The sequence below is a fragment of the Chelonia mydas genome, chromosome 2, assembly GCF_015237465.2.
Source record: "Chelonia mydas isolate rCheMyd1 chromosome 2, rCheMyd1.pri.v2, whole genome shotgun sequence".
NCBI classification, from domain to species: Eukaryota; Metazoa; Chordata; order Testudines; family Cheloniidae; genus Chelonia; species Chelonia mydas.
Window position 1 is genome coordinate 113,921,888 of NC_057850.1, and position 24,430 is coordinate 113,946,317.

Below are 24,430 nucleotides of genomic sequence, written 5' to 3' on the forward strand. Positions count from 1 at the left end.
TGGACAGGTGTTTATTTTGTGAACCCTGAAATCAGGCATCTCGATCGCGGTTAAGGAGCTGGCTGTCAAACCTAGTAGCGTGTAATGCGGTGTAAGGTTGCGGGGAATAAGATAAGTGACAAGTCGCTGGCTAAACTTGAGCCGCGGGCCGATGAGTCGCTGTTACAAATCTCCAGCACCAATTCCGTTTACACGTGCCCATGAGACACACCCAACGTTCTGCTTCAAGGCTCTCTCATCCCCGCCCCTCTCCAGCCGTTCAGGTAGGGGGATTGGCTGTGGATTTGTCATGTCACAGAGGGTCTTTGTGACGTCACCGCAGTCCTAGCCAACCGGACTTCTAAGAAGAACAGCTAGCCCCCAACCCACCTCGTACGCAGACGGTCTAGGAGGGAACGGGAATCACCTGGCCGAAATTCAGAAGATGGATCCAAGATGTGAGGCTATTAGAATTTAAAACCTGGCAAAAACTGCTTATGAGAAGTGAAGAGAGGTGCTGCCCAGTGGTAAATTTCTTCTCCACTTATAAAAAAGTCCCAAATAGAATTTAAGATTAAACTGGATTAAATACAGTTCATAAAATACAAAGGGGGTGGAGGGGCAGGTTATTATCGTTACTGTGATAGTATTTCCCTAGGAGATTTTTTTTTCTAAGAGAGAAATTACTAAAGCGTCCCATATTATGATATGAACTATTAACCTTAAGGAGGTTTGGATTAGTGAAAAGCTCCAAAGTTCAGATGCTTTTCTGAAAAATTTGAACTATTTTGGTTTGCAAAAATCAGGCTCTCTCACAAAAATTCTGGTAAATCTATTTTCAGTCTTTCCAGGAATACCATGAGAATTGCCCTTTTTTTATGTTATTTTGGCTTATACTGTATGCCTCTGATCCAACTAGGACCAGCAAGCGTAAAGGTGCGTGAAAATTGGGTCAGGGAGAGGTTTGGTCTAAGAACTGGGTGAAATCCTGGCTCCATTGAAATCAATGGTCAAACTCCCATTCACTTCAGTAATGCCAGGATTTAATCCCAGGCCTTTTTAATTCAAACCAGTTCATCCATCCCTAATACTAAACTCTAGTGATTAAAAAAGATGAATAAAAATATTTATAAAGTCATCCTTATTTTGTTACAGTTTATTCTAAATTGAAAGCATACTTTGTCATGTCATGCTATCAAAAATACTAGGGTTTCCTTGGAGTAGGAGACCTGAATCAGTGGATTCTGCCTTAGATCTGAAAATCTGTTAGTAGGCGTTGGATCAGGCCCTTACTTCTCCACTGTGAACATAGTGAGCACACAGTCCTGTTTATGGCTGAAGAGTCTGACCAATACCACTCTGGTTCCAAATGCTCTTCTGCTTGTCCCTTATTCTAAACTGATACCCCAGTCACTGAAAGGACCTGTAATGATAGATAGACAAGTAGGGAGGGGCCTTGTATTCTGAAGGTCATTGCAAGTATGAATTACAGAATTTTCATACATAGGTTACATAAATCAGTAGTACTATCACTCCCAGAAGTCCTTTTACCCTTACTAGGAATAAATACTCACTACTTTCAAGAAGAGTTTACTTGGCAGAATATATATATTGGGTGCAGAAATTTCACAGACTTCAGTTGAAGCTTTCTCCGAGTAAAGATTGCTACTCGATGAAGGCAGATATATATATACACTCATATACCCATTATCTAATATGTAATGTAGATTGTGTGCTCTCTGTGTTATATATATGGGTGTATATAATATGCTATAAAATCTTCTAATGAGATCTTTCCTTAGACAAAACTCCAACTGAACCCAATGGAATTTCCAATTTTCAGTCCTCACTAGATCACATTTCTCTACGTATGTCATAATAATGTCTTAATATTCAATACAAAAGACAAGGTGGGTGAGGTAATATCTTTTACTGGACCAATTTCTGTTGGTAGAAGAGACAAGCTTTCAAGCTTCACCAACAGAAGTTGGTCCAATAAAGATATTACCTCACCCAGCATGTCTCTCTCATATCCTGGGACCAACATGGCTGCCACAACACTGTTAATAACAAATACACAGACAGTTTGATCACTGCTTGGTCGTTGGTGTGTTAGAAAAATGAAGGTGGAGGCCAGCCTTTTGCTACTATTGTTTGTGGTTTATGCTAGGTGAAATTAAAAGGGTTACAATCTTTTATTTGTAGATGTTTCCTCACCATCCAGTATGTAAAGATGAAGGCTATCAAAAGTTTTTGACTTTGGCAGTAATCAGTAAATCAGAGGTCGATGCTTTTACTCAGCAGCCTTTAAATACAATGAGTGAAGGAGATGCCATTTCCCTCAGCAATGCTTCTCTGCAGTTGACCCACCGAGATTCTCTTAATGTTGAAAGCAGCAGTACAGCTTCAGAGATCTCTCAGGTACGTACGTCATAGAGCTACTTTGGGATATCTCTAAATTCCCCCATGCCAGTCTCTAGTATCAGTTCACATGGAAATTAAATATCCCATGGATATTTTTACCAAAGGAGTAGAGGAATTACATGCTGGTATCCTAACTGATATTCTCCCCCAGTAAGGCAGGTTCTCATGGCCATGGTTTTGCGTGAGCTGTTGTTAAGACAGTGGTGTGTCTTTGCTCTCTACACAGCATTAGGAATATGAGGAAACCAAACAGACATAGTTGGGTTCCAAATAACTGTATTTACTAAATATATATGTATTCAAGGCCTAGCTCCATATATACACCACTGCTCTGTTAGGGTTCTGGTGGCATCAAAAATAGAAGAGAGGAATGCCCACTAGAGGGCTCCCAAACTATTTAAAGCACTACTGCCCAGTACCTGTACACTGCAGAGAGCTGCAACATTTCTTCCAGCCTTAATGTTCTATCAGTATGTACATCATTTTAATGCAACATGATTTGAGATGCCTTGAGTATGAAAGGTAGCATAGGAAAACAAACTGTACTCTTACTTATTATTATACTGTAGGTTTCAGAGTAACAGCTGTGTTAGTCTGTATTCGCAAAAAGAAAAGGAGTACTTGTGGCACCTTAGAGACTAACCAATTTATTTGAGCATAAGCTTTCGTGAGCTACAGCTCACTTCATCTGATGCATACAGTATGCATCCGATGAAGTGAGCTGTAGCTCACGAAAGCTTATGCTCAAATAAATTGGTTAGTCTCTAAGGTGCCACAAGTAGTCCTTTTCTTTTTTATTATACTGTAGTATCTAAGAAACCCAATCCAGGATCAGGGCCCCATTATGCTTGGCACTGTACAGACAAGTAACAAAAAGGGGAGTCCTTTCCCCAAAGGGCCTGCAGTCTAGGTATTCTATATATTTTTTTGCTTAAAGAGAATCTAATGTTTATGAAGGGTTGATGGTCCTGGGGGCTGAAGTTCTTTGTGTGTCAACAAAATAAATGAAGCGTGAGTAGCAGCAGCGTAAGCTTCCTCATGCTGTCCTGTCAGCATGTTGGTGACCCTGACCTAGGGGGGACCAGCATTGAGAGTGTAAATCATTCCCTGTGCCCATTCAGTCTTTGCCTCTGCTGATGCTGCCAGGGAGAACTAGGAGCTGGGCTGAGATCACCCTCTCATTTATTTTAGGATCAACTATCCCATGGTTTCCGCTACTACTGATCACCTGGGATAGGTTTGAAGTAGAGACTTGCAGGTTTACTCCATTATATATTTAATAAGGAATTCTTCAAGTAAACATGGTGATTCATTTGAATGATTGGGAATTAGCTTGCTTGTAACATTGATTATTAACTATTTCCTACTCTAGGGATACTTTCTCATATTTGCTTTTATTCCCTTCTTTCCTCAAGGCCTCCATGTGGGTGACCATCTCTCTAGCCAAGGTGGGTTGGATATGGCTCCTTTAGGAGGCCAACAATGCTCATTCTGAAACAGTCATAGAAGGTGATGCAAGTGACTCCTTAAGGAATATGTGACACCTGTGAGAGGGTTGATTTCAATGAAGCTCCTACTTCTGTAAGCAGCTAGCAAAAGTACCATGCCCTCAGGAGGATGATCTTATATTTAAAGTATTGTGCTGGGTCTCAGGAGATCAGATTTGATTCCTGGCTCTGCCACAGTCTTCCTGTGTGACCTGGCACAAATCACTTAATATCTCTCTGTGACTCAGTTCCCTAGCTGTGAAACGGGAAAAATAAAACTTCCTTACTTCACAGAGGTGTTGTGAGAATAAATAAACTCAGATAGTATGTTGATGGATAGCCCAGTGATAGCTAGATAGCCAATGAAACAGGGAGGAAGCTGTAATGTATTGGACTGAGCAGAGGGCTGGAGTTCAGAGATCAGGATTCTAATTTCTGTTCTGCTATTTTCTTGTGGTGGGACCTGACCAACATGACTGTGCAGGGCTATAAGACAACTACCGCCATCTCTGTGCAGCCTCCCTATGTCTTGTTGATCTCAAGCACAAGTGAGAGGAAGCAGGGTTTGCGTGCCCAGAACGTTTTCCTCACCCCCATACAGGTCAGCAGGGAGTGGACAGAGAAGACTAATTTGCAGCTCCACCGCGACTTAACATGCCAGCCGGCATAAGTGAGCTGGCATGTGAGGAGCTGTAATTTACTATTGATCGCAGTCGGTATCATGTTTTTACTAACCTCCAGGAACAAGGAATTGTAGCTGTGCACTGCTCCATACACAAGGTGGTGGCACAAAACTTAATCTAACCCTGAACCTCTCTGTGCCCTCAGTTCAGTTACCTTAATGATGATGCTTGCTCATCTTTGGCTAGTAAAAGAAATACACTGTGATTCACACTTATTGGAGAAAATAAACAGAAAAATCGTCTGTGTGTAGTGACTTTTTGTGATAAGTAAGGCCTTGAAGATCCAAATGATGAGGATTGTTAAGGATTCCCCTTTTTGTGTTTGCAGGATGAAATACAGAATGCGAAGAGGAAAGGGAATCCTGGCTGTAGACTCTACAAAGGAGATCATCTTTTTGAGCCAGAGTTGGAAAATTTGATATACAGTATGTTCCTCTTTGGCAATGAATCATGAAATAGAAAGAACTTTAACTGTCTTTCTTTTATAGTGCCCTTAAGTGTGCTATAGTGGCTCTTCACAGAAGGTATAGAAAGACTCACTCTCTTCCCCAAAGCACATGGAGCCTGGTCCAGAGTCCATTAATATCAATAGAAAGCTCCTCTTGATTTCAATAGGTTTTAGATCAAGCACTTACCATCTATCTTTCAGATGTGACATTAGTAAGGGAGATAAGCAACAGAGACAGGAAGGAGCAAAGAGGAAATATTGGAAACAGTAGGAATATAATCAAGATACTGTGTAAGCAAAGGTGTATTTATTTACATAAAAACACAACTATGTCAACAGGACAGAAAATAACCTAGAGAAGAAACATGAGGTCCATACTGAATTCACCAACACACAAATTTCACTTGTAAATTGCAGTGAATAATAAATTCCCTTCCACTGCATCCATGGTGACACCGAAATGAGATAATTTGGTCCTCGCAGCTGTTCCTGACTTGTCAGACCTTCCTTTCGTGCAGGCTCACTAATGGCTCAGAATAGGCTGCCACAACATGCTGCTGCCTAATCCTGTGAGCTGGAGCAGGATGCACGCCCAACTAGCACTTGCTGCTGACAGCAGCATGTGTGTTTAGCTGGCTGCGGGGGCTGCACACACCCACTAGCTGGCAGATTACCTCTTCTAGAGGCTATAGGCCCAGATCCCCAGCTGGTGAAAATCAGCATAGCTCCACTGAAGTCAATGGAATTACACTGATTTACACCAGCTAAGGATCTGGCCCATAGTGTGCAAGCCAGCATGCTAATCATAAGTACCTCCTAGAACTGCCTTGAGCATCAGGATTGATTCTGCTCTGCTGCTTGCTCCAGTATAAAAGGCTCCCTATACCGTTTTCCTTTACATGTCGGCACAATAGAGGCCAGGATTCAGTCCACAGCACGCTAATTCTTTTGCATCATTCACTATTCCCCAACATCATAGGCTAAATTCTGCCCTCACATGCACACTGATTTCAGTGGATGTTGCAGACCTGTTTCTGAGGGCTGAAATTGGAGTGTGCTAACATAATCCCTGGCGTGAGCATTCATGCAGTTGCATCATGTTCAGGTTAGGTTATTTCCGATCAGAAAGCCATGTAAACTGAAAGGAAATCATACACCTGTTGTGCTAACCCAAAACAGAACAGCATACCTCGGCCCAGTTACAGTGTGATATTTCTATTAATGTTCTGTGAACCAGTTCCAATGTATTTACTCAATGCCATCCTGACTATGTGCAGATTTTGAAGACTCTTCACAGAAAGTCTTGACACAATTATGTGATACAAGAACATGCCTTAGCAACAAGGACTCTCTGTATGTAGCAGACTGGAAGGAATCCTCAGATAATGAAAGAATATTGTTCCCCAGGGAGGAATCATTATCCAAAGAAGAATCAACACAACACAGCAAAATGCTGGACTGGTCAAAGGAAAGCTTCATTACTGGAAAAGACTTAATTAAAAAAGCATCATGGGAAACTGAGAATGAGGAAGTTTCACTGGCAAAAGAATTGTTACCTCTGGAAGACGATCCATTTGTGATAATGGGGGAGTCATTGCTGGAGTGCATTGTTAAGGAATCCCCCATAAAAGAAGTGTCCTATTTTCTCACTCAACCCACAGGCTCTTTAATTAAGAAAAATCCGTGTTTTGTTACTGAACAATTATTTTTCAGAGAGGACAACTTTAACTTGACTGGCAAAGCAGCCAGTCATGAAGAAAATATGGTAAGATTTCAAACTGCAATCCACAAGAAAGCGGAAGCATGTTGATGAAAACAATGTTCCCTATTATAGCTAGTGGTGATATTTGAAATGATATGTATACCTAGTAGTACTCTCTGTGGGAGAGTAGTGTACCTCTTGATGTATGATATTAATAATAGAGTAGATGTATTCTAAATCCCCCCTTGATACTACAGTTGGGTGCAATAGAAATGCCTATTGAATTAACTGAGCTCTGAATTTTATGAGAGAGCATACTTTCACTGACGTAACCATTCAGTTTACAAACACTTACCTTCTTTTGGCAGACAGCCACTGAGCAACATGTTGACTGTGCAGAGAATTTGAAGGATATTTCTCCAGTCTCTTTGGATGAAAACATTGAATATATTCAAGCTCTGATGAAATCAAATAGACTCATGAAAGAAAATATCAAGAGCAACTTATTACATTGTTGCAACAAAGAGGAAAGTGTTGGCGGCAGCCTTCTGTCTGAGTCTGTGAGATGCCTTTTATTTATAATTTGTCTATCCTTTTAGCCACAGATATGCAACAAGGGGAAGAAATTTTTTGTTTAAATGAGTTGAAAAGCTGCATAAAAATGTGTGGGCCAAATTCTGCTCCGATTTACTCTTAGTTTTATGATAGCATCTGGGAAACCTCAATCAAAAATCAGGGCCTTCTTGTGTTAGGCATCACTGATACCCGGTTCTGTCCCACTGAAGTCAGTTGGCCCTTTATCTCTCTTTTGGTTGAATTGAGTGACATCTCCCTTATGTAGGCCATACAGAAATTCAATACATACATTGCTGCACAGATCAGTGAAAGTCATTTTTTATCTGTGGTCTTGTTTGCCCTTTCAACTTCAATGCTCTGTCTACACTTTCATGCTATCCTGTGCAATAGCTGTGCCTGATGGCTTGAGTTTAATAAATTCCTGTTGTAAGATGGTTGCTCAACACAATTTAGAACCCAAATCTACAATGGCACCCTGTGAGCCCCATTAATTTCCTTGGGGCTCTGCACAGACACAGTAGCCATGGGTGCCATTGCAGAACTGCCATTGCAGATGCTGTTTTTTATTCATTGTCAGTCCAGGAAAATACACAGCATCCTATTTCTGGTTGGGAAAGATTCTGTCTTGAATTTATTGCAATTTTATTTTTTGCCGTTACAAAAATGAGGAGTTAATAATTTCAAAAGAAAAAAATGATTATGAAAAGTGTTTTTAAAAATTTATATTTATCTGTTAACCTTGTTTTGCTTTGCTATGCCTGGGCCAGATTGATTCAGTTCTCAGATAAGTAATACTTCCATTTAAGTTAATGGAAATGCAGTGTGAGTAAGGAGGACTGACTAAAGAGGGCAGGATATGACCTCCTGTTTGTAATGGTAAAATGGCAACAATATTGGTTCTCTTACAGTAAATGGAACTCATTCAAATTATCCTCAGGTGAAGTAGTCAGGTAAGGCAGACAGTCACAGTCAATCAAGTCATGTATGCTTTTGTTTTTCTAATAAGTGACAATAGGTTGTGGTTGTCCCTCAGGGAGCACGTATATCTGAGAAGTCTTTATTCCAGTCTTCTGAGAAGTCACTCAATGGCCAAGAAGAATGCAAGCAAGGGGACAGAGGAATTCTCCCATCTTATAGTACAAGAAGTCACTGCCTGAGTCCCTATGAAGCATCCTTCAATATGTATGAGACAAAAAACTCGGAGGTTGGCCCAGAGAAATGGCTATTTCAGGTGGGGGATGTGGACTTGAATGAGGTCATCAAGGGATTAGAACAGGACCAGCAAATGCAGCAAACCCAAATCATGGATCTTCAGTATGATAATATTTTTTTGGAGAAGAAGATTAAAGAAATAGAGAAGCTGCTGCTTGAAGAGGGGAGTATGGATTTGGATGAGGTCATGAAGAAAGTAGAACAGGACCAGAAGAAACAGCATACCCAAATCATGGATCTTTACTATGATAACATTTCTCTGGAGACTAAGATTAAACAGCTAGAGGTGGAAATTGTCCAGCAGCAGCATTTTATAGAAACCATAAACAAGCTGAAGAAGAACATCGAAGATCTAATTGAAGCAAAGGACAAGATCACTGTGGAGAAGACTGAGACTGACAGCTGCCTGAAGAATGTGCAGGAGGCTTTATCCAGTGCCAGGGACCATCTTGAGGAAGCTGGGGCTGAAAGAAAAGCCCTTCTGCTGCAGCTGGAAAAACTTAAAACTGATTATAGTCTCCTTCAGGAAAAGCATGAGGCAGAGATGGAGCAGAAGACCAAATCTACGACCCAGTGCTTACAGATGGATCAGACTATACGCAGGAAAGAGCAAGAAATACAAGAGCTGCGGCATCTTAAACAAAAACTGGATCATGAGGCCAAGACTGCCACTTCCACCTTGCACAGACTTAGGGAAGAAAAGGAGAATGCAGAGAAACAACTCCTGTCCCTTCAGGCAGAACTTCAGAGACAGAAAGACGACTGGCTGGCAGAAAGGCAGCAGTTGGAGTCCAGATATAACAAGCTGGTTGCTCAGATTAAAATCTTGCAAACAGAATCTGAAAACGAACGGGCTGAAACAGAGAAAATGCAACAACGGATCAGTGCATTCAAAATAGAGAACCAAGAGCTTCAGCAACAGGTAGCGAAAGACAGAGAGCAAAATCATTTTCTCCAGCTTGAAACTGACAGGTGGAAAGAACAGTATGACAAAATCAGGGAGTCACAAATAGTAAAGGTATTAGTATACACTTTGGAACCTTGACGTACTGTATTACTGTAAAAAGTAAAAGAAACTGTGTTACTTAGAATAGAATAGAGAGCCCAACTGCCTTATTATACTCAGTGACCACCATGTGCCTTTTCCTCACTTTTTTAGATGGGGTGAAATTCATCCCTCCACAGAAGCTCAGCACAAGGCCTGTGCCCCATTTAAGACCTATTTTGAAGGCTTCAGTGGTGATAGGCTTGATCTGCCGCTGTATACAGAGGTGAATTTCACCCAAAGCACACATAGCAAACACACACACTTGCATAAAATGCAAGTCACAAATAGCTGCTAAATGCAACTTTTACAGTCTGAATGTTGTGGTTGTAAGCACTGATTATGTATTTAAAATCCCTCACTGAAATAAATATGGCGTTCAAAATGTGTGTGTTTGGGGAGGGGGGAGAGTTTTGGTCCCCTAAAAGTGGTATTTTTCTATCTTTTTTTCCCCCCTTTTCTCAGTGAGAGGCGAGAATATGGGTCTGAGTAAATGAGCCTTTGTATTGAGCAGAGATATAAGCAGCATATGTTGATTTCTTCTTTAATTTTGCTGTCTTCATGCTAGGAGCAGATGCAGTATCAAATGATCCAGAGGCTCGGACATAAAATTGGCATACAGAAGGAAGAACTAAGGAAGAAAGAAGAAGAAATAGAGTGGAAGATGCACATTCTGAGGAGGTTTCTTCTGGTATGTTAGGACATGTGCTGTCCTTTCTTAGAAGAATGCTTTATTATAGAAATAGCAGTTACACTTTCATGTATACAGATGACATGATCCTTTTCTTTCTTACTTATGCAAAACTCTCATTGACTCCAGTGGAAATTCTGACTGAGTAAGAAGTGCAGGAAGAGGACTAAGTACTAAGACTTCTATCCAAAAAAAGTACTTAAGCATGTGCTTATCTTTAAGTACATGGGACTACTCCTGCAATTAAAAGATACGCATATGTTTAAGTGCTTTGCTGGATTGGGCTCTAAGATGGGAAATATCTTATACATGGCTCACACAAACGTTGGATTACATAGAATGGAGATAAGTTTTACAGTTTGTAATTTGAAATGTACAGTAAATTAAAGTGGAAAAATAGTTGTGTCCACATCCATCCCCCCCGCAATGGAGCGGATGAAAGAATGGAATGTGCACACCAAATTTGTCCTAAATTATGTCAGAGGGCGGGGGATTCAGCTAATGTGGCATCATACCTTTTTCCTCCAGCACTGCAGAAACCTCTGTACATGATTTTGGCATGACTGGGTCATCCTCCTCCTCCCCGCTCCCACCACCTCTCAGGATTTCCATGTACTATCTTATGTAGACTCCAGCTCTGTGTTGTCAAACTCACAGAATGGGGATAGGTCCAGTGGGGAGCTAGTGGGAGCAGTTACTAAGAGAGTCAGGGAGAACCAGGAATAGTGAGGAACTTCTGGACTTTTGCATGAAATTATCACACTTCTGTTGATGTGTGAGACCAGCAGGGTGGCCCCACAGATCTCAGGATGTATCTTGGGTAGGAGAGACACGCTGCTTGTTCTGTGGGAACTGAAAGCTCCACTTCCCTAAGGTTCCCCAACACTCATGGTGTGCTAGGTCCCTTCCAAATATAAAAGAAGACATGGTCCCTTCCTTGGGGAGAAATTCTGGTAAATAGGAATTGGCCTTTAGTGGCCATGTAGGAGATCCTTGTCAGAACATGAAGTATACAAGCATCATTGTAAAAACTAAGAGCACAGTGTCATGTACTCATGTTCAGTCCCCAGATTTCATTCTGAAGCTTTCCTTATGAATGGTAACTATAGCTGGTGAGAATCCTGTGTTGCATGTAGCTTTTCTTTGGTAAGACTAGTTATGCACGCTACTTGCATTTTCATTTGGGAGGCATCCTTTTTGTCCTGTAATCTGACAGACCCCAATGTGTCCATACAGGATATGAAGTCGATGCATTCTGATTTAATCCAGAAAAACCTCCACAGTGAAGAAGACCATTTCAGTTCTCCATATGTGCAGCGAGCATCCCAGCTTCTATCTAAAATTCGCAGCCTTCTGTCCCTCACAGAGGGACTACTTACCTGCCAGGTAATGCAAAACAACCCTGTCAATGCCTATCTACGCAGGTCCTAGGCACTGATTTCAGATCCATTCGGAGCTAGTCACCTGGTATTCGCTCTTGCTGTATTTAAAATAAAGGAATTTCAGACATGTCTTGAAAACAAACAAACAAAAACGTATTATTTTAACTCCTCCCGGCAACTTTAACAAGCCACAATCACGAGGCTGAGCTCCCATTCCCCTGCTAAGCTGGTAACTCTAGCTTGGAAGTGATTTTAGGTTGCTGGCTCCAAGGCAACATTTTCTGTCCATGTATGGAAAGGCAAGAAGAAGAAAAAAAAGATGGAGATGTACCTGAAATTTCTTCTAGCATTGCCAAAACCCCACTCAGACTACTCCCTTCCACTGACAAACGGGTGGAAGAAATGTTTTGACGCTGCTTTCAAATCCAGCCAACATAGGTAGTGAGCAAAGTCTGCAACCATCTGATGACTATTTGGTGGCCTATATGAAATGATTTGGTGGTCTCAGTCCAGTTCCAGTGGACAGGTATCTACATCACAAAAACTACCTCTGCTCATTGGAACCCTTAGTAGTAGTGTTGCTGGACTTTGGTTCAGGGCCTGAATGAGCATTGAGTCAGAATTACTGTCTCATTCCTAGAGGTGGTTTCTCCAGAGCATGTTTGAGGGATGCTGCCAGGACGCATGCATTGCTGCTGCCTGTACTTTGCTTTATTTATACAGCAGATACAAAGAGGTCGATGTTGTTCAGGACTGTCAATCCCGCACCCTTCATGAGCATTAAATTCACACACACACACACACACACACACACACACACAAACACACGAGAGACATATTAAAAGAAAAGTAATTGTGACTGAGGTTAATGAAAAATATCAAATTATTTCTCTCCTCTTATCGGTAAGCCTCTATGGTCTTGACTACAATAGGGACATTTTTGCTAACACCGGTTCAGCTCCACCAGCGTAACGATGCTGAGAGCCAGGGTGTAGACTAGGTTCCATGTCGCTGCCAGCATTTTAAGCACTGTGCATTAGACCAAATGTGTGTCTATGATCTGCTAAAGAAAGACTTCTGGTGAGTGAGTGCTGGTGAGTTGCTAACACTAGTGGAGCTGAAGTAGGGTTAGCAACAAGGTTGCATTTTAGCAATGCTTCTGGTGTAGGCCATACCTACCTGCATAGTATCCTTGGCTTAGCCATAGGTGTCAAACCAGGGAAGAAACATTTTCAGTGGTTGCTTCTGGCTCCTTTGACTTAATTCCCAGGGGAACTGATTTGGTAGCTATGAAGTGTCCTCTATCTCTGGAACCGATGGCTGCCATTAATATTTCCATGCAATTCCTGAGCAATTGTATAAAGAATGTGAAAATTCTTGTGCATTACGATCACATTATTTCTTGATAGACAATGTCTACTGGAAACAGAAGAATGTGTTGGAGATGTAGGGCCAAATTATTTAGCCTCTTCAGCCCACTTGTGTCATGCTGGCAGCACTAAGGAGCCAAAATGGGATCTCAGTTGAAAATTCCTCCAGCATGGGGTGTCCTCCCCTGGAGTAGAGCTGGCATGACTGGCTGCTACCTTGCTCCATGGCTTGGCAGAGGAGATGTGTTGGAGGTGTGGCCAGAGTGCTACTGTGCTCTGGTTTGTCTTAGTTGGTCACAAAGCAATAAAAAACAACCTGCAGCACCAAGTCTCAGAGCCTCGGTCAACTGACTCAGGCTTGCAGGGCTTGGACCTTGGGGCTAAAAATTGCAGTGTGTGTAGACGTTTGGGCTTGGGCTGGAGCCCAGGCTCTGAGACCCACGCAGGGTTTCAGAGCTGCGCTTCAGCCTGAGCCTGAATGTCTACCCTGCAATTTTTAGTCAGCTGACCTGGGCCAACAGCAGCCATACCGTGTGTCTTTTATTGCAGTGTAGACATGCCCTGAGGCATAGTTTAGAGAAGTATTTTTCAACCTTCTTTTGCTGGCGACCACCTTTGTACTTAAAAATTTTTTTTTACCCCCTACCTTAAGCTTGGGCTCAGGCTTCAGCCCCAAGCAGCGGGGCTCAGGCTCCGGCTTCAGCCCAGGAGGTGGGGCTTGGGCTTGAGCCCTGGACAGCAGGGCTCGGGCTGAAGCATGTAACTCGGCTTCACAGGGCTCCTTGTGGCGTGGAGCACCGGGCAGTTGCCCTGCTTGCCACTCCCTAGCACCAGCCCTGCACTGGCAACCCTCCTAAACCCGTCCCGCGCCACGCAGATTTCGAGCACTTACCAAGATGCTGTAAATTACAGCAGGGCTAGGACTGGGACAGAACCAGTCTGAAAGTCAGGGAGCTGCAGAATGGCTCATTTGTGTCATCCCTGCTGTACTTTACATTGACCAGATGCAGCAAAGAATCTGGTCTGTAGTACAGAAAATGCTGACTTCACACAGATACTATGGAATTGTATAAAACTACAAACATATTGGGAGAATTTACCGTAAATAACAAATGAACTGTTGGAACAGGATGAAAATTCTCCACTGGATCCAAGGATGGTTCTCTCTTGTATCCCTCATGAAGGTGACTATTTCATCTTGCAAATAGAAATTTCTGAATATTCTTGATTTCTTTTGCAATGTTAATGTTTCATAGCCATGGAAATGAGAAAAGGTCTTGCCAGTACACAAGTGGATGTGTGAAGTTTCACAGTGTTGCAAGAACTGGGGTGAAATCCTGGCCCCTTTGAAATCAATAACATAACTCTCGTTGATTTCAATGGGGCCAGGATTTCACCCCTGCTACATAGACTGTGAAATAACAACACCTTTCAAAAATTTGGACTCCTTCCCTAGATGCAATGGTATAAAATAGCTTATTCCTTCCATTCTCTTTCCTAAGTCTCCAATCCTGCATTGAGCAACATGTGGGCAGAACCCACAGGGATCCAGGTGGATGCAGTGATTCACCCATGCAGTTCACATTGCAGGAGCAGGGCCTATGTTTGTAAAAGTGGGGCTTGCCAACATGGTGAGTTAGCTTGCAGCAAGCCAGGGTGCGAATTTACACCCCACTGGCCTGCCGTGCATTAACTTGCTGAGTGGACCCTGCTACCACAAACTAAAAGTTCCGTAGTGTGTGTTGACATATTCCGTTTGAATCTTGCTAGAGGTAGCAGGAGTCTGTATGACATTCCTTGTGATAAACTTTTTAAAAATATATCAGTAATTTTCCTCTTTCAGTACTATAGGGAGAGCTTGGAAGCCTGAGTCTCCCCTCGCATCTAGGACCTGACTCAGTGCCCACTGAAGTCAATGGGAAACAGACTAATAATGATTGGTAATACAGTATGTGGCATGTACAGGAAATGGAGCACTGGCCTATTCTATTCAAACCATACTGAAGACCTTTAAAGTTGTATGGACTCCTTGCATGGCAGAACATCTACAAGCCTCATGGAAGAAGAGAAGAGAGAAATGGACAGATGGACAATTTAGAACTGATATTGGACTAATTTTAGTTCATTGTTTGAAAAGAGTAAAGAATTTGCAAAACCCAAGCATCAATGAAGTGGTGAATTCTTCCTCAGTTGTATGGCTGTTTCATGATGTACAACAGCATTACTGGCTATTCCTATAATGGATATGTTTGTTATTTAATCATTTAATTTCTTAATATGTCTATATTTTATTCAATATTTTGAGTGTTTATTTAAGCCCTCTTTGACAAATTCAGAGCAGAACAAAGGACAAAATTGAAACCAGGGGTCAAATTCTGCACAACTGGACTGGGATTCAGGAAATCTGGGTTCAATTTCTGTCACAGACATCCTGTATGACATTGATCAAGTCACTGAGTCCTGGTCCTTCAGCTAACTGCATGTAGTGACAGTGAGCCTCTATGGAGCCCCAGTGAAGAGAACTGATCTATTCATGGGTGTACTGCTGCAACCGCACATCATCAATTGCGGAGCCATTTTACTCTCTCTATGCCTCCGTTCCCATCTATCAAATGGGAATAATATTCCATTTTTCCCATCCCCTAGTTTGTCTAGTCTAATTGGATGGTAAGCTTTTTGAGACAGAGGTTGTGTCTTGCTAAGTGTATGTACAATGGCTAGCATAGTGGGCCTGTAGTTGCTATTGTAATAAAAATAAATAATGCACACATAAAATTCCAAAGAACAGCTCCCATTTTGACTTCAAGCCTACCCTTCAATTTTAATCACAGGCAAATCCTTGGGGAGTCTTTGGGAGGGAGAGGGAATTATTTTTATTCCCCTCAATTCTTCCTTTCTGTCATTCATTTTTTACTTATTTCAAGTGTCCACCTATTGCTCTATGAATTTTTATAATAGCTAAGGTAACACTGAAATCATTATGTGTAATAAACTAAATCTCCCACCACTGGCATAGTTATATTTTCCCACGACAGTAATCCTAGCTAACCTCCCCTTCCCTACATTATTCAATCCATGTCCTTCAAGCCATGCTTCCCAAACAGGAAGAGAAGAAAGATGGTCCTTTACAGCATGTCTGGAAGGTTCACAAATCTGTGCTTTGGTAAACCAAGGGGGAAGTAAGTTCCAGAGTCACAGATCTCTCATGGAAAATGTCCTATCAGCAGGCCCTTCCTGTTTAAGCCAGGGCTCTCCAGCTACAAAAACCTCCACTGATCACAGATGAGGTTGTGCCTCAAGGGGAGGGAGCCAGTCTCTCATGTAGGCAGGTGGTTCCAAACCATTTTGGACAATGTAAGTTAAAACAGACACCTTAAACTTCATCTGGAAACTAAAAAGCAGCCGGTGCAGATCACAGGGTACTGCAGTTACATGGTTAAAAGCCTGGTGGTTGGACTTCCAGCAAAGGACCTCTAGTTGTGGTTGCTTCCAAAATCAATCTGAACTATCTCTGGGCAGGCCATCGGGATGTCACTGAACAATAATATTAGGTGTTCTTTCCCCTTAAAGTCACTACTGTTCCCAGCACTATCTGGTCTAGGGAACAAGTTCAGAACCTGATAGCTCTGAACAGACCTCAGTTAGGCCTGGTTAATCTCATTAGTTTGACTGTTTAAACGTTGTTAATGCTGTCTCACTGTTATGCTTACTAGGACATGGATTCTACCATCGAATATTCCAAGAAGAGTGAAATTATTACTGAATTGGGAGAAAAAATGAAGAACGTCACCCTTAAAAAGAAAACCTTGGAGAAAGAGGTAAATCTTCCCTCATTCTTGGTGAAGGTAGAAGTGAGGCTCCTGCCAGCCCAGACTGTCCCGAGAAGAAAGACAGATTCAGCAAAACAACAACATAATGCTAGGTGATGTCTTCTATGGGAATGACTATGAAAATTATTTCTGAGACTCAAACTGTCCTCATCAGGGTCTGAATCTCTGTTTGGTTCCTGATGAAGAAGGTGCAATCCTCAAAAGCTTACCCATTTAATTCTGAATTTTCCAATAAAAGGCATCACCTATAATTCCATGATGCTGTTTTTTATAATTCTAATTCCTGCTGAGATATGTTCCCAAATTTCTGGGGCAAACTCAGCAAAATAGTGCCCTCGATCTGTGGGTCTGGGTATTATATCCCTCTGTTAATCACCTTTTAAATTGGCCAGGAGGTTTCCACTGGAGTGTAAGTCAAAACTCCAGTCAAAATATTTTATACAGTAGAATCCATTTACTCAGCAACCTGACAAATAGCATGGCTGCTTAATTCGGAAGACTACCAAGAACAAATTCAGGCAATGACTTTTCCATGACTCTAAAGAATGGGGATAAATGGCAGGTACATTGCCGTATGCTAGGATGCGTGCCAATACTGAGTGCAGTGTCCATACCTTCTGTACTGGTCCACTAGGAGGAGCTAGAACCAAGCCCATTGTGGTGAAGCATTCAAGCTCCATTGCTAGTACTATGGATGGGGAATACTCTGCATCTGCAAATCTTGCCACCCTACCTTGTGCTGTACAGTGGTGGAACATAAGCACGGCCATACTGGGTCAGCCCAAAGGTCCATCAAGCCCAGTATCCTGTCCTCTGACAGTGGCCAATGGCAGGGGCCCCAAAGGGAATGAACAGACAGGTTATCATCAAGTGATCCATGCCCTGTCACCCAATCCCAGCTTCTGACAAACAGAGGCTAGGGACACCATTCCTGCTCATCCTAGCTAATAGCCATTGATGGACCTATCTTCCATGAATCTATCTAGCTCCCTTTTGAGCCCCGATATAGTATTGGCCTTCACAACACCCTCTGGCAAGAAGTTCCAGAGGTTGACAGTGCGTTGCGTGAAAAAATACTTTCTTGTGTTTGTTTTAAACCTTCTACCTATTAATTTAATTTGGTGGCCCCTTGTTCCTGTATTATGAGAAGGAGTAAATAACACTTGAACTTAGTATATGTTTCTAAATGGAATCAAATTGTTCTCCCACTTAACCTTGAATGGCTGGTTAAACTGACTTATCTTGGGAACCTGGTTTCTGATCCTCACATTTCGTTCTGGATACCGCCTTATAAATAAGCTTGTATAAACATACTATTTTACAGAGTTACTATGCCCCTGTATTGATACCAAAATATTGTTACAAGAGATGACAGTGCAGTTGGAACTCTGAATTTCTTTAAAGGGAATGTCAGTTGCTGCACTCTATTACTGCTACAAAATGTCCCTTAATGTACCCACGTTTGCTGTTCTGTCTGAAGAAAAGAGAAAATTGATATGAAAATCAAAATAAATAAAAAATAAATTAAGGAACAGATCTGTAGCCAGCTCCAGGGAAGGGATGGGTTTCAGCAGGGGCTAGGGTCTAACAGGCATGCTTGATCCCTAAGGCCAGATCCTGCAATTATCTCCATGCTGCTGTACCCTTGCATAGGTGCCTGGACTGGGATGAGAAGTAATAAAAATTGTTGGATGAACACAGCAATGGGCATGATACAAAAATCTGAACAGAATAAATTGGATAGATTTGGTAGCTGTGCTTCCTTCTGTGGATACTGAAGTGATATAAATAATGTACTACACCCAGGCTCTGTGTATCATTTATAAGGCAGTATTTTTTGGTTGGGCGTCTCTCCACCCAAGATTTGCTTGTGTGATTGATAGTTTTTCTACGATGTTTGTGTTAAAAATAAATTATACTTGAGCGGCATATATTCTCTCTCTCACGTACTTTAATCACTGTAAATATTTAGTTACAGAAACACAGGGAAAGCATAGCAGCCATGAGAGAGTTAATTATTCATGAGAAAGCTTCCCAAGATCAAGTGACTGAGGTGAGTTCAACATTATCAACAGTTATAGAAATTAGAGGTAATAGGTTGGTTTTTGGTCAGTATTAATATACGGTGATATTAGATTAAAATATGACTTAGTTCCCCAGGGGCAGGATTGTCTCATTTTGTGGGTGAGTCTAGATTGCAGTTTAAGCAGATGAACCCAAAGTGGCTTTAATGTAGCTGGCTCGGGTCCTGGAGTGAAGCTGCCACAGTACAGGCCAACCCAGCACGCTGGATAACTACCTTAAGGGCTAGCCTATGCTAAGCGTGCGCTGCTGCTGCTTCACTACTCCAGGATCTGAGCTAGCTAAATTAAAGTCAGCTCAGGAAAGTCTATTTGAGCTGCACACCCTGTGATTTTGCCTAGACATACCCTTTGTGTGTGTATAGAACCTAACACAATAGGGTCTCAGTCATGATTAGGGCCCTGGGTGCTAAGACGAATACACTACTACTAACGGTACAATAAAAACTAGATGTGTGTATCCGAGTTCTGCCAGCTTAGCACCTGCTGCTGTGCCCCTGTTGTGGACAGATATGCAGGGAACTTTGAGGACGGAGTTTCAGTGCATAGATACAATAACAGTTGGGTGTGTTTGGAATCACCGCACTAATACATATACACCAAACGGTCTAATGAAGTCACACTGCTCTGTTGCAGGGCAAGACAGTGCTAGCAGTGCTACCCCATTCATTAACATAGTGACTTACCTAATGTAGACAGGCCTCCTTTTTCACTCTTCCTCTCCCTTTCCAAATTTCATGCCCTATCTGTAAAAGAGCTGTTATATTTTTATTGACTATCAAGAAGACAAGGTCTAGGTAGGTCAGGATTCAGAATTGGATGTGTTTGTTTCCCAGGACCCATACTTCATTGCCACATGCCTCACCTCTCCCAGCTGGCTATGGTCCAGTTGGGGAATGCCTGAGGGAGTCAAACTTTGGTCATTCGCTCTCCACTCCCAGTCCTGATATACCCCTGGCACCAGGGCCTGCAAGGAAGGCAGCCTAGAGCCTGTCTGACATCTGTGTGCCATCTGGGGACATCCAGTGCTGGGGAATTCCTTGCATGGGAATTATAATTAAGGCTACGTTTATGTCATGGAGGTCATGGAAGTCACGGAATCCGACTTCCAGAGACCTCCATGACATTCTCTGCTTCAGCCCCAGGGGCTGTGGGACTCTGGAGGTGGCAGCTAGCGGGGCCCTGGCAGGGTTTCAGCGACAGCAGCGACAGGGGCCCCCTTGCAAGATTCTAGCAACAGGTGACAGACTCCTGAGGGAGCCCTCCTCGGGGTTCCAGTGACAGGCGACAGCCTTGTGCGGGGGGAGGGGGACATCTCAGGCAAGTGGCTGGGGGTGTCCCATTTTTTCTTTAGGAAATATTGTCACTCTGCTGCTCCCAGTCACCGGGGGCAGAGGGGTCCCCCCCGCAGCTTCTACCTGCCATGGGTGGAGGGGAAACCCCACAGCTCCCAGCCACCACAGTGGTGGGGGAAACCATGGAGCCACAGCAGCAAAAGTCACAGAGGGGTCATGGCTTCCATGAATTTTTGTTTATTGCCCGTGACCTGTCTGTGACTTTTACTAAAAATAACCATGACAAAATCTTAGCCTTAGTTATAGTGGGTCTCAGCTTCCTTTACATTGCCTGAGAGTCACAAAGGGAGTGGAGTTGGGGTGAGATTCTGTGCCATAATCTTTTTACATTTTACACTTTAAAAAGTTCTATCAGAATGAATAGAACTCTGTGGATCAGTCACGTTTACCAAACATTTTAAATTCTGGGATGTAGTCTTTAGGAAAATGTAAACATACTAAATAGAGGATTTGAGTCATTACTGCATTACTCCAGTTTTAGGTAAGTGTAACACTTCTAAAATCAGCAGAATTACACCAGTTTAAACCTGGATTAACAAGTGGAGAATCAGGCCCAGAGACTATATTGTCCTGATTTTGACAAGCAATTTTTTAAAAAAATGAGTGTGTTGGAAACCTTGAAGACCAAACTAGTCTTTGGTAGATTGAGTGGTTTGGATAATAGTTGTAAAAATAGACTAATTACATGATGGAACTTGAAATCCATTATTATAGAAAAGGAAGCAAGTATAATGACTAATATTGGATTTGACCCAATTTTCCTTAATGACACATTTATCCATAGGATGCAGGTGCTGGTCAAGAGGAAACTGGGAGTGGCACAGAACTGCTTGATTTGCTGAGAACAAAACTGGGTGAATACCATAAGCAAAGTGATGACCTCCATTGCCAGGTGAGGAAACCAGTATATGACAGAATAAGGCCTTGGAAGTTATTTTTGTTGGAAATCAGTGTACAATAATGCTTTGTCACACTGCATTTTAGTTCACTTCCTAAGTCTGGTGAACCTTACGTACTCCTATGGATATATTTACATACACATACAAACACAGACACATTCTGGTGGTGATAAGTAATGGCATTTTCTATTTATCTGGGAGCCTCAAAATACTTTACAAATATTAATGATTTATGCCTCACAATACCCCTAGTAAGTACAAGCAGCGTTATCCTCACTTTACAATTTGGGAACTGAGACAAGTGACAAATAAAGGCTTGCAAAGACCACTATCCCTTTTCAGGAAGTCACGGCTGCCATCTATCTTCCACTCTTCCATTCTGAGTGGTAGCTCTTTATTTCTGATGTTTAACAGGACACATTTAAAACAGTAATTGTCAATGAAATATTTTTGTTGTTTTTCTGAGATTACAAAACTGGAAAACCATCTGGCGCTAAAGGAAGAAGAATGTAAGAGACTCACAGGAGAAAATGAGAAGCTTAAAGGAGATTTGGGTAGCTTGACATGCAAGGTACAAGTGTGATTGTATAGCAGAAACGCTACATGTTAACCTGACACAATGGAAAGTTGACATTTTCAGGACATTTGTTTATATTGTATGTTTCTCCCCCTCTTCCGACCTATATTATGTTAATTGTCTTCTTAGACTTGTGAACTCTTTGTCAGATCTCACAAAGTAAGCAGAGTCGGGCCAGATCAATACTTGGATGGGAAACCTCTAAAGAACACAGAGCTGGGTTTGATATACTTTGATAGAAAAGCAAGCTAAACTCAGTATGTGTAGAAACTTAGCATATGAGCCAAGTCCTGCTTACTTTATTTACATGGTTAGTCCCTCTAAAATCAGTAGGATTATCTGCATGAGCAGGACAAGTAGGATATAGCTGTGGAATGCTCATTAGGGCCAGTGGGAACAACACATACAAATGCAAGGCCTATGGAGATGAGAATGTATTGCTTTGTGGAAACTGTCTTTTGCTGTTTTAGATATTATACAGCAGCTAATCGCTTGATGATTTTATTTTGAAAGGTAACATCATATGAGGAAATTATTGAATGTGCTGACCAAAGGCTTGAGATAGCAAGTTCCCAGATATCATAGTAGGTTGACTGAACTAATTACTTGATTTTCTTCATTTTGCAGAGAAGAGAGAGTGTGTGTGTGTGTGTGTGAGAGAGAGAGAGAGAGAGATTTTCTCTTGCTTCCCTTATTCAGGGAGACAAAGAATAAATTATGTTCCTTGATATGACAGTATTTTTACATTTTATAATTACTGAAATGTGCTAGATACTGTACAACATAAAACATGAGAACAAAGATCAGTTGTTTTGTACAATACATATCACCGAAACTAAAAGGATAGGCCTCCATCCTCAGCTGCAGCAATGGAGTAAACAGTGAATCTTTGGAAGGGGATTGCAAAGGTGGTCTTATCTTGGTAAAGATGTGTCATGGAGCATTCACACAATGTATGTTAGAGCAGCCTAAGGGTGAGTCCCGCTTACACTAGCTGCAGTGGACCAATTTACAACTCATTGGCTTACATCTGTCCCAAAGAGTTGATATGACATCTGTGGATTGTCAGAGTGCAGGGGAGCCTCTGGAGCTTTGGCCATGCTCCCTACAGTGGCAATGGGAGAGTGACACAGAAGTTGTTATGGCTGCCTTCCATTACCTGAGCATCCCATTAAAATGGGGGCCTTTCCCAGGCCTGGCTATGCCTAATTTAGGGCCAACTTGCACCATTCCAGTTGAGAACTGGGATAAGAGCTTTGCAATATATACAGTTTGAGGCCTGTATATTATTTATAACATTTTTTGGTATCAATCTTCTTCCCAAAACCAACAAACAGAAACAAACCCACCAACACCAAATGGAAGTTGGAAATGCTTTTAAGTGTGGCTATTTGGAGTGCTTCAACCATTGTGCTACACTTCCTAATGTACTTGAAAGAGTCATGATCAGTTCCATCTTTCTCCTTAACAATGACAATAAAATTATCTAGATCACTTGACTTTCAACAGCTATCTTCTGTTTCTGTTTCTTCTGTGTCTGACAAGTACATCAAAAGTGGTCAAGCTGACAGGACATATTATTTCTCAACTTCTTTTTATTTGTTTGATCTTCAAACAGTTATCACTGTTCTTTAGACAGAACAAAAAATCAGCATGTTTTTGAGAAAATGTTGTTGCAGTGTAACAGCAACAATTCCTTTCTGGAAATTAAAACTCTTAAGGCTGTGATTCTCAAAGGAACACAAGGCAGTTAATTGCCTGAAATCCTAATGAATTTTATGAGAGCTTGAAGTTTAAACCTCTTAAAGTGCTTTTGAAAATCCCAGCCTCAATGCCTAATCATAACCCCATTGAAGTCAATGGGAGATTTGCCATTATTTCACTAGGAGCAGGCATGGACCCCTAGGACCCATTTCTCTGAGGTGCTGAGTGCTCTCAAGTCCCATTGATTTTCAGATCTCAAATGGGGTACCCAATAATAAAGTAAATGGGAGCAGAGAGCACTTGGCACCTTGCAGAATCAGACTCCACATGAATATGACATCATATCCGGTAACCAATTTATTTTATGACCTGGTAACAATGAGAAGGCCCAATCCTGCACTATGCACACTACTTATTACCATGAGTAGTACAAAGTACATCAGCAGGTCTGCTAAGGGTAGTAAACACCAAGCTCTGTAAATAAGGTTCTGCAGGACTAGTCACTGAAGCTCTGATTCAGGGCAGCACTTCAGCACATGCTTTTAATGTTAAACATGTGCTGAACTGCTGCCCTGAATCAGGGCCTGAGTTTGTAAAAGCATGCAGTTGATTAAATATGTAAGAGATAATAAGGTTATGTAATCCAAACCTCTTTCCAAAGGCTGATATATATCCCATATAGATTGCATGGGACTAGTGGTGTCAGTTATACTACAGAAATATGTATTATGGACTATCTTCATCAATACAGTAAGTGTCAGAGGATTTCACGGGGGAGGGGTGGGGGATTAAAAACACAAGTTAAAACTTATTTTTCTACTGAAGTCTCCCATTGTCTGGCTAGTAGGGACATTCAGTATCTATTTTGGGGCCTACTTACAATTTTAAAACATGCTTTATTTTTCTGTTATTCTTTTCTAATTTGAGAAATCCAGCACAAGATGGGGAAGACTAAAAAGCCTGTCAAACTCTTGACTGAGAGGCT

At 41.8% G+C, this 24,430-nt stretch overlaps 1 protein-coding gene across 8 annotated transcripts in view; it reads left to right on the forward strand.

Annotated features, from left to right (window-relative positions):
* Positions 1-253: 253 nt before the first annotated feature.
* CAGE1 (cancer antigen 1) overlaps positions 254-24,430 on the forward strand; it is a 28,500-nt gene continuing 4,323 nt past the window's right edge. The window contains exons 1-14 of one of the 8 annotated variants that reach the window (XM_043540149.1): positions 254-437; positions 2,185-2,400; positions 3,819-3,851; positions 4,902-4,998; positions 6,299-6,786; positions 7,092-7,283; positions 8,333-9,529; positions 10,125-10,247; positions 11,484-11,633; positions 16,713-16,817; positions 18,802-18,882; positions 21,050-21,157; positions 21,631-21,735; positions 22,255-22,325. In XM_043540149.1, the coding sequence (XP_043396084.1) occupies positions 2,185-2,400; positions 3,819-3,851; positions 4,902-4,998; positions 6,299-6,786; positions 7,092-7,283; positions 8,333-9,529; positions 10,125-10,247; positions 11,484-11,633; positions 16,713-16,817; positions 18,802-18,882; positions 21,050-21,157; positions 21,631-21,735; positions 22,255-22,325 (2,966 nt within the window). In that variant the 5' untranslated portion in view covers positions 254-437. Of the gene's footprint in view, positions 507-2,184; positions 2,401-3,818; positions 3,852-4,374; positions 4,492-4,901; positions 4,999-6,298; positions 6,787-7,091; positions 7,284-8,332; positions 9,530-10,124; positions 10,248-11,483; positions 11,634-14,842; positions 15,403-16,712; positions 16,818-18,801; positions 18,883-21,049; positions 21,158-21,630; positions 21,736-22,254; positions 22,326-24,430 lie in introns of those variants that run through there. The other 7 variants (XM_043540148.1, XM_043540146.1, XM_043540147.1 and 4 more) reach the window with 7 other exon arrangements.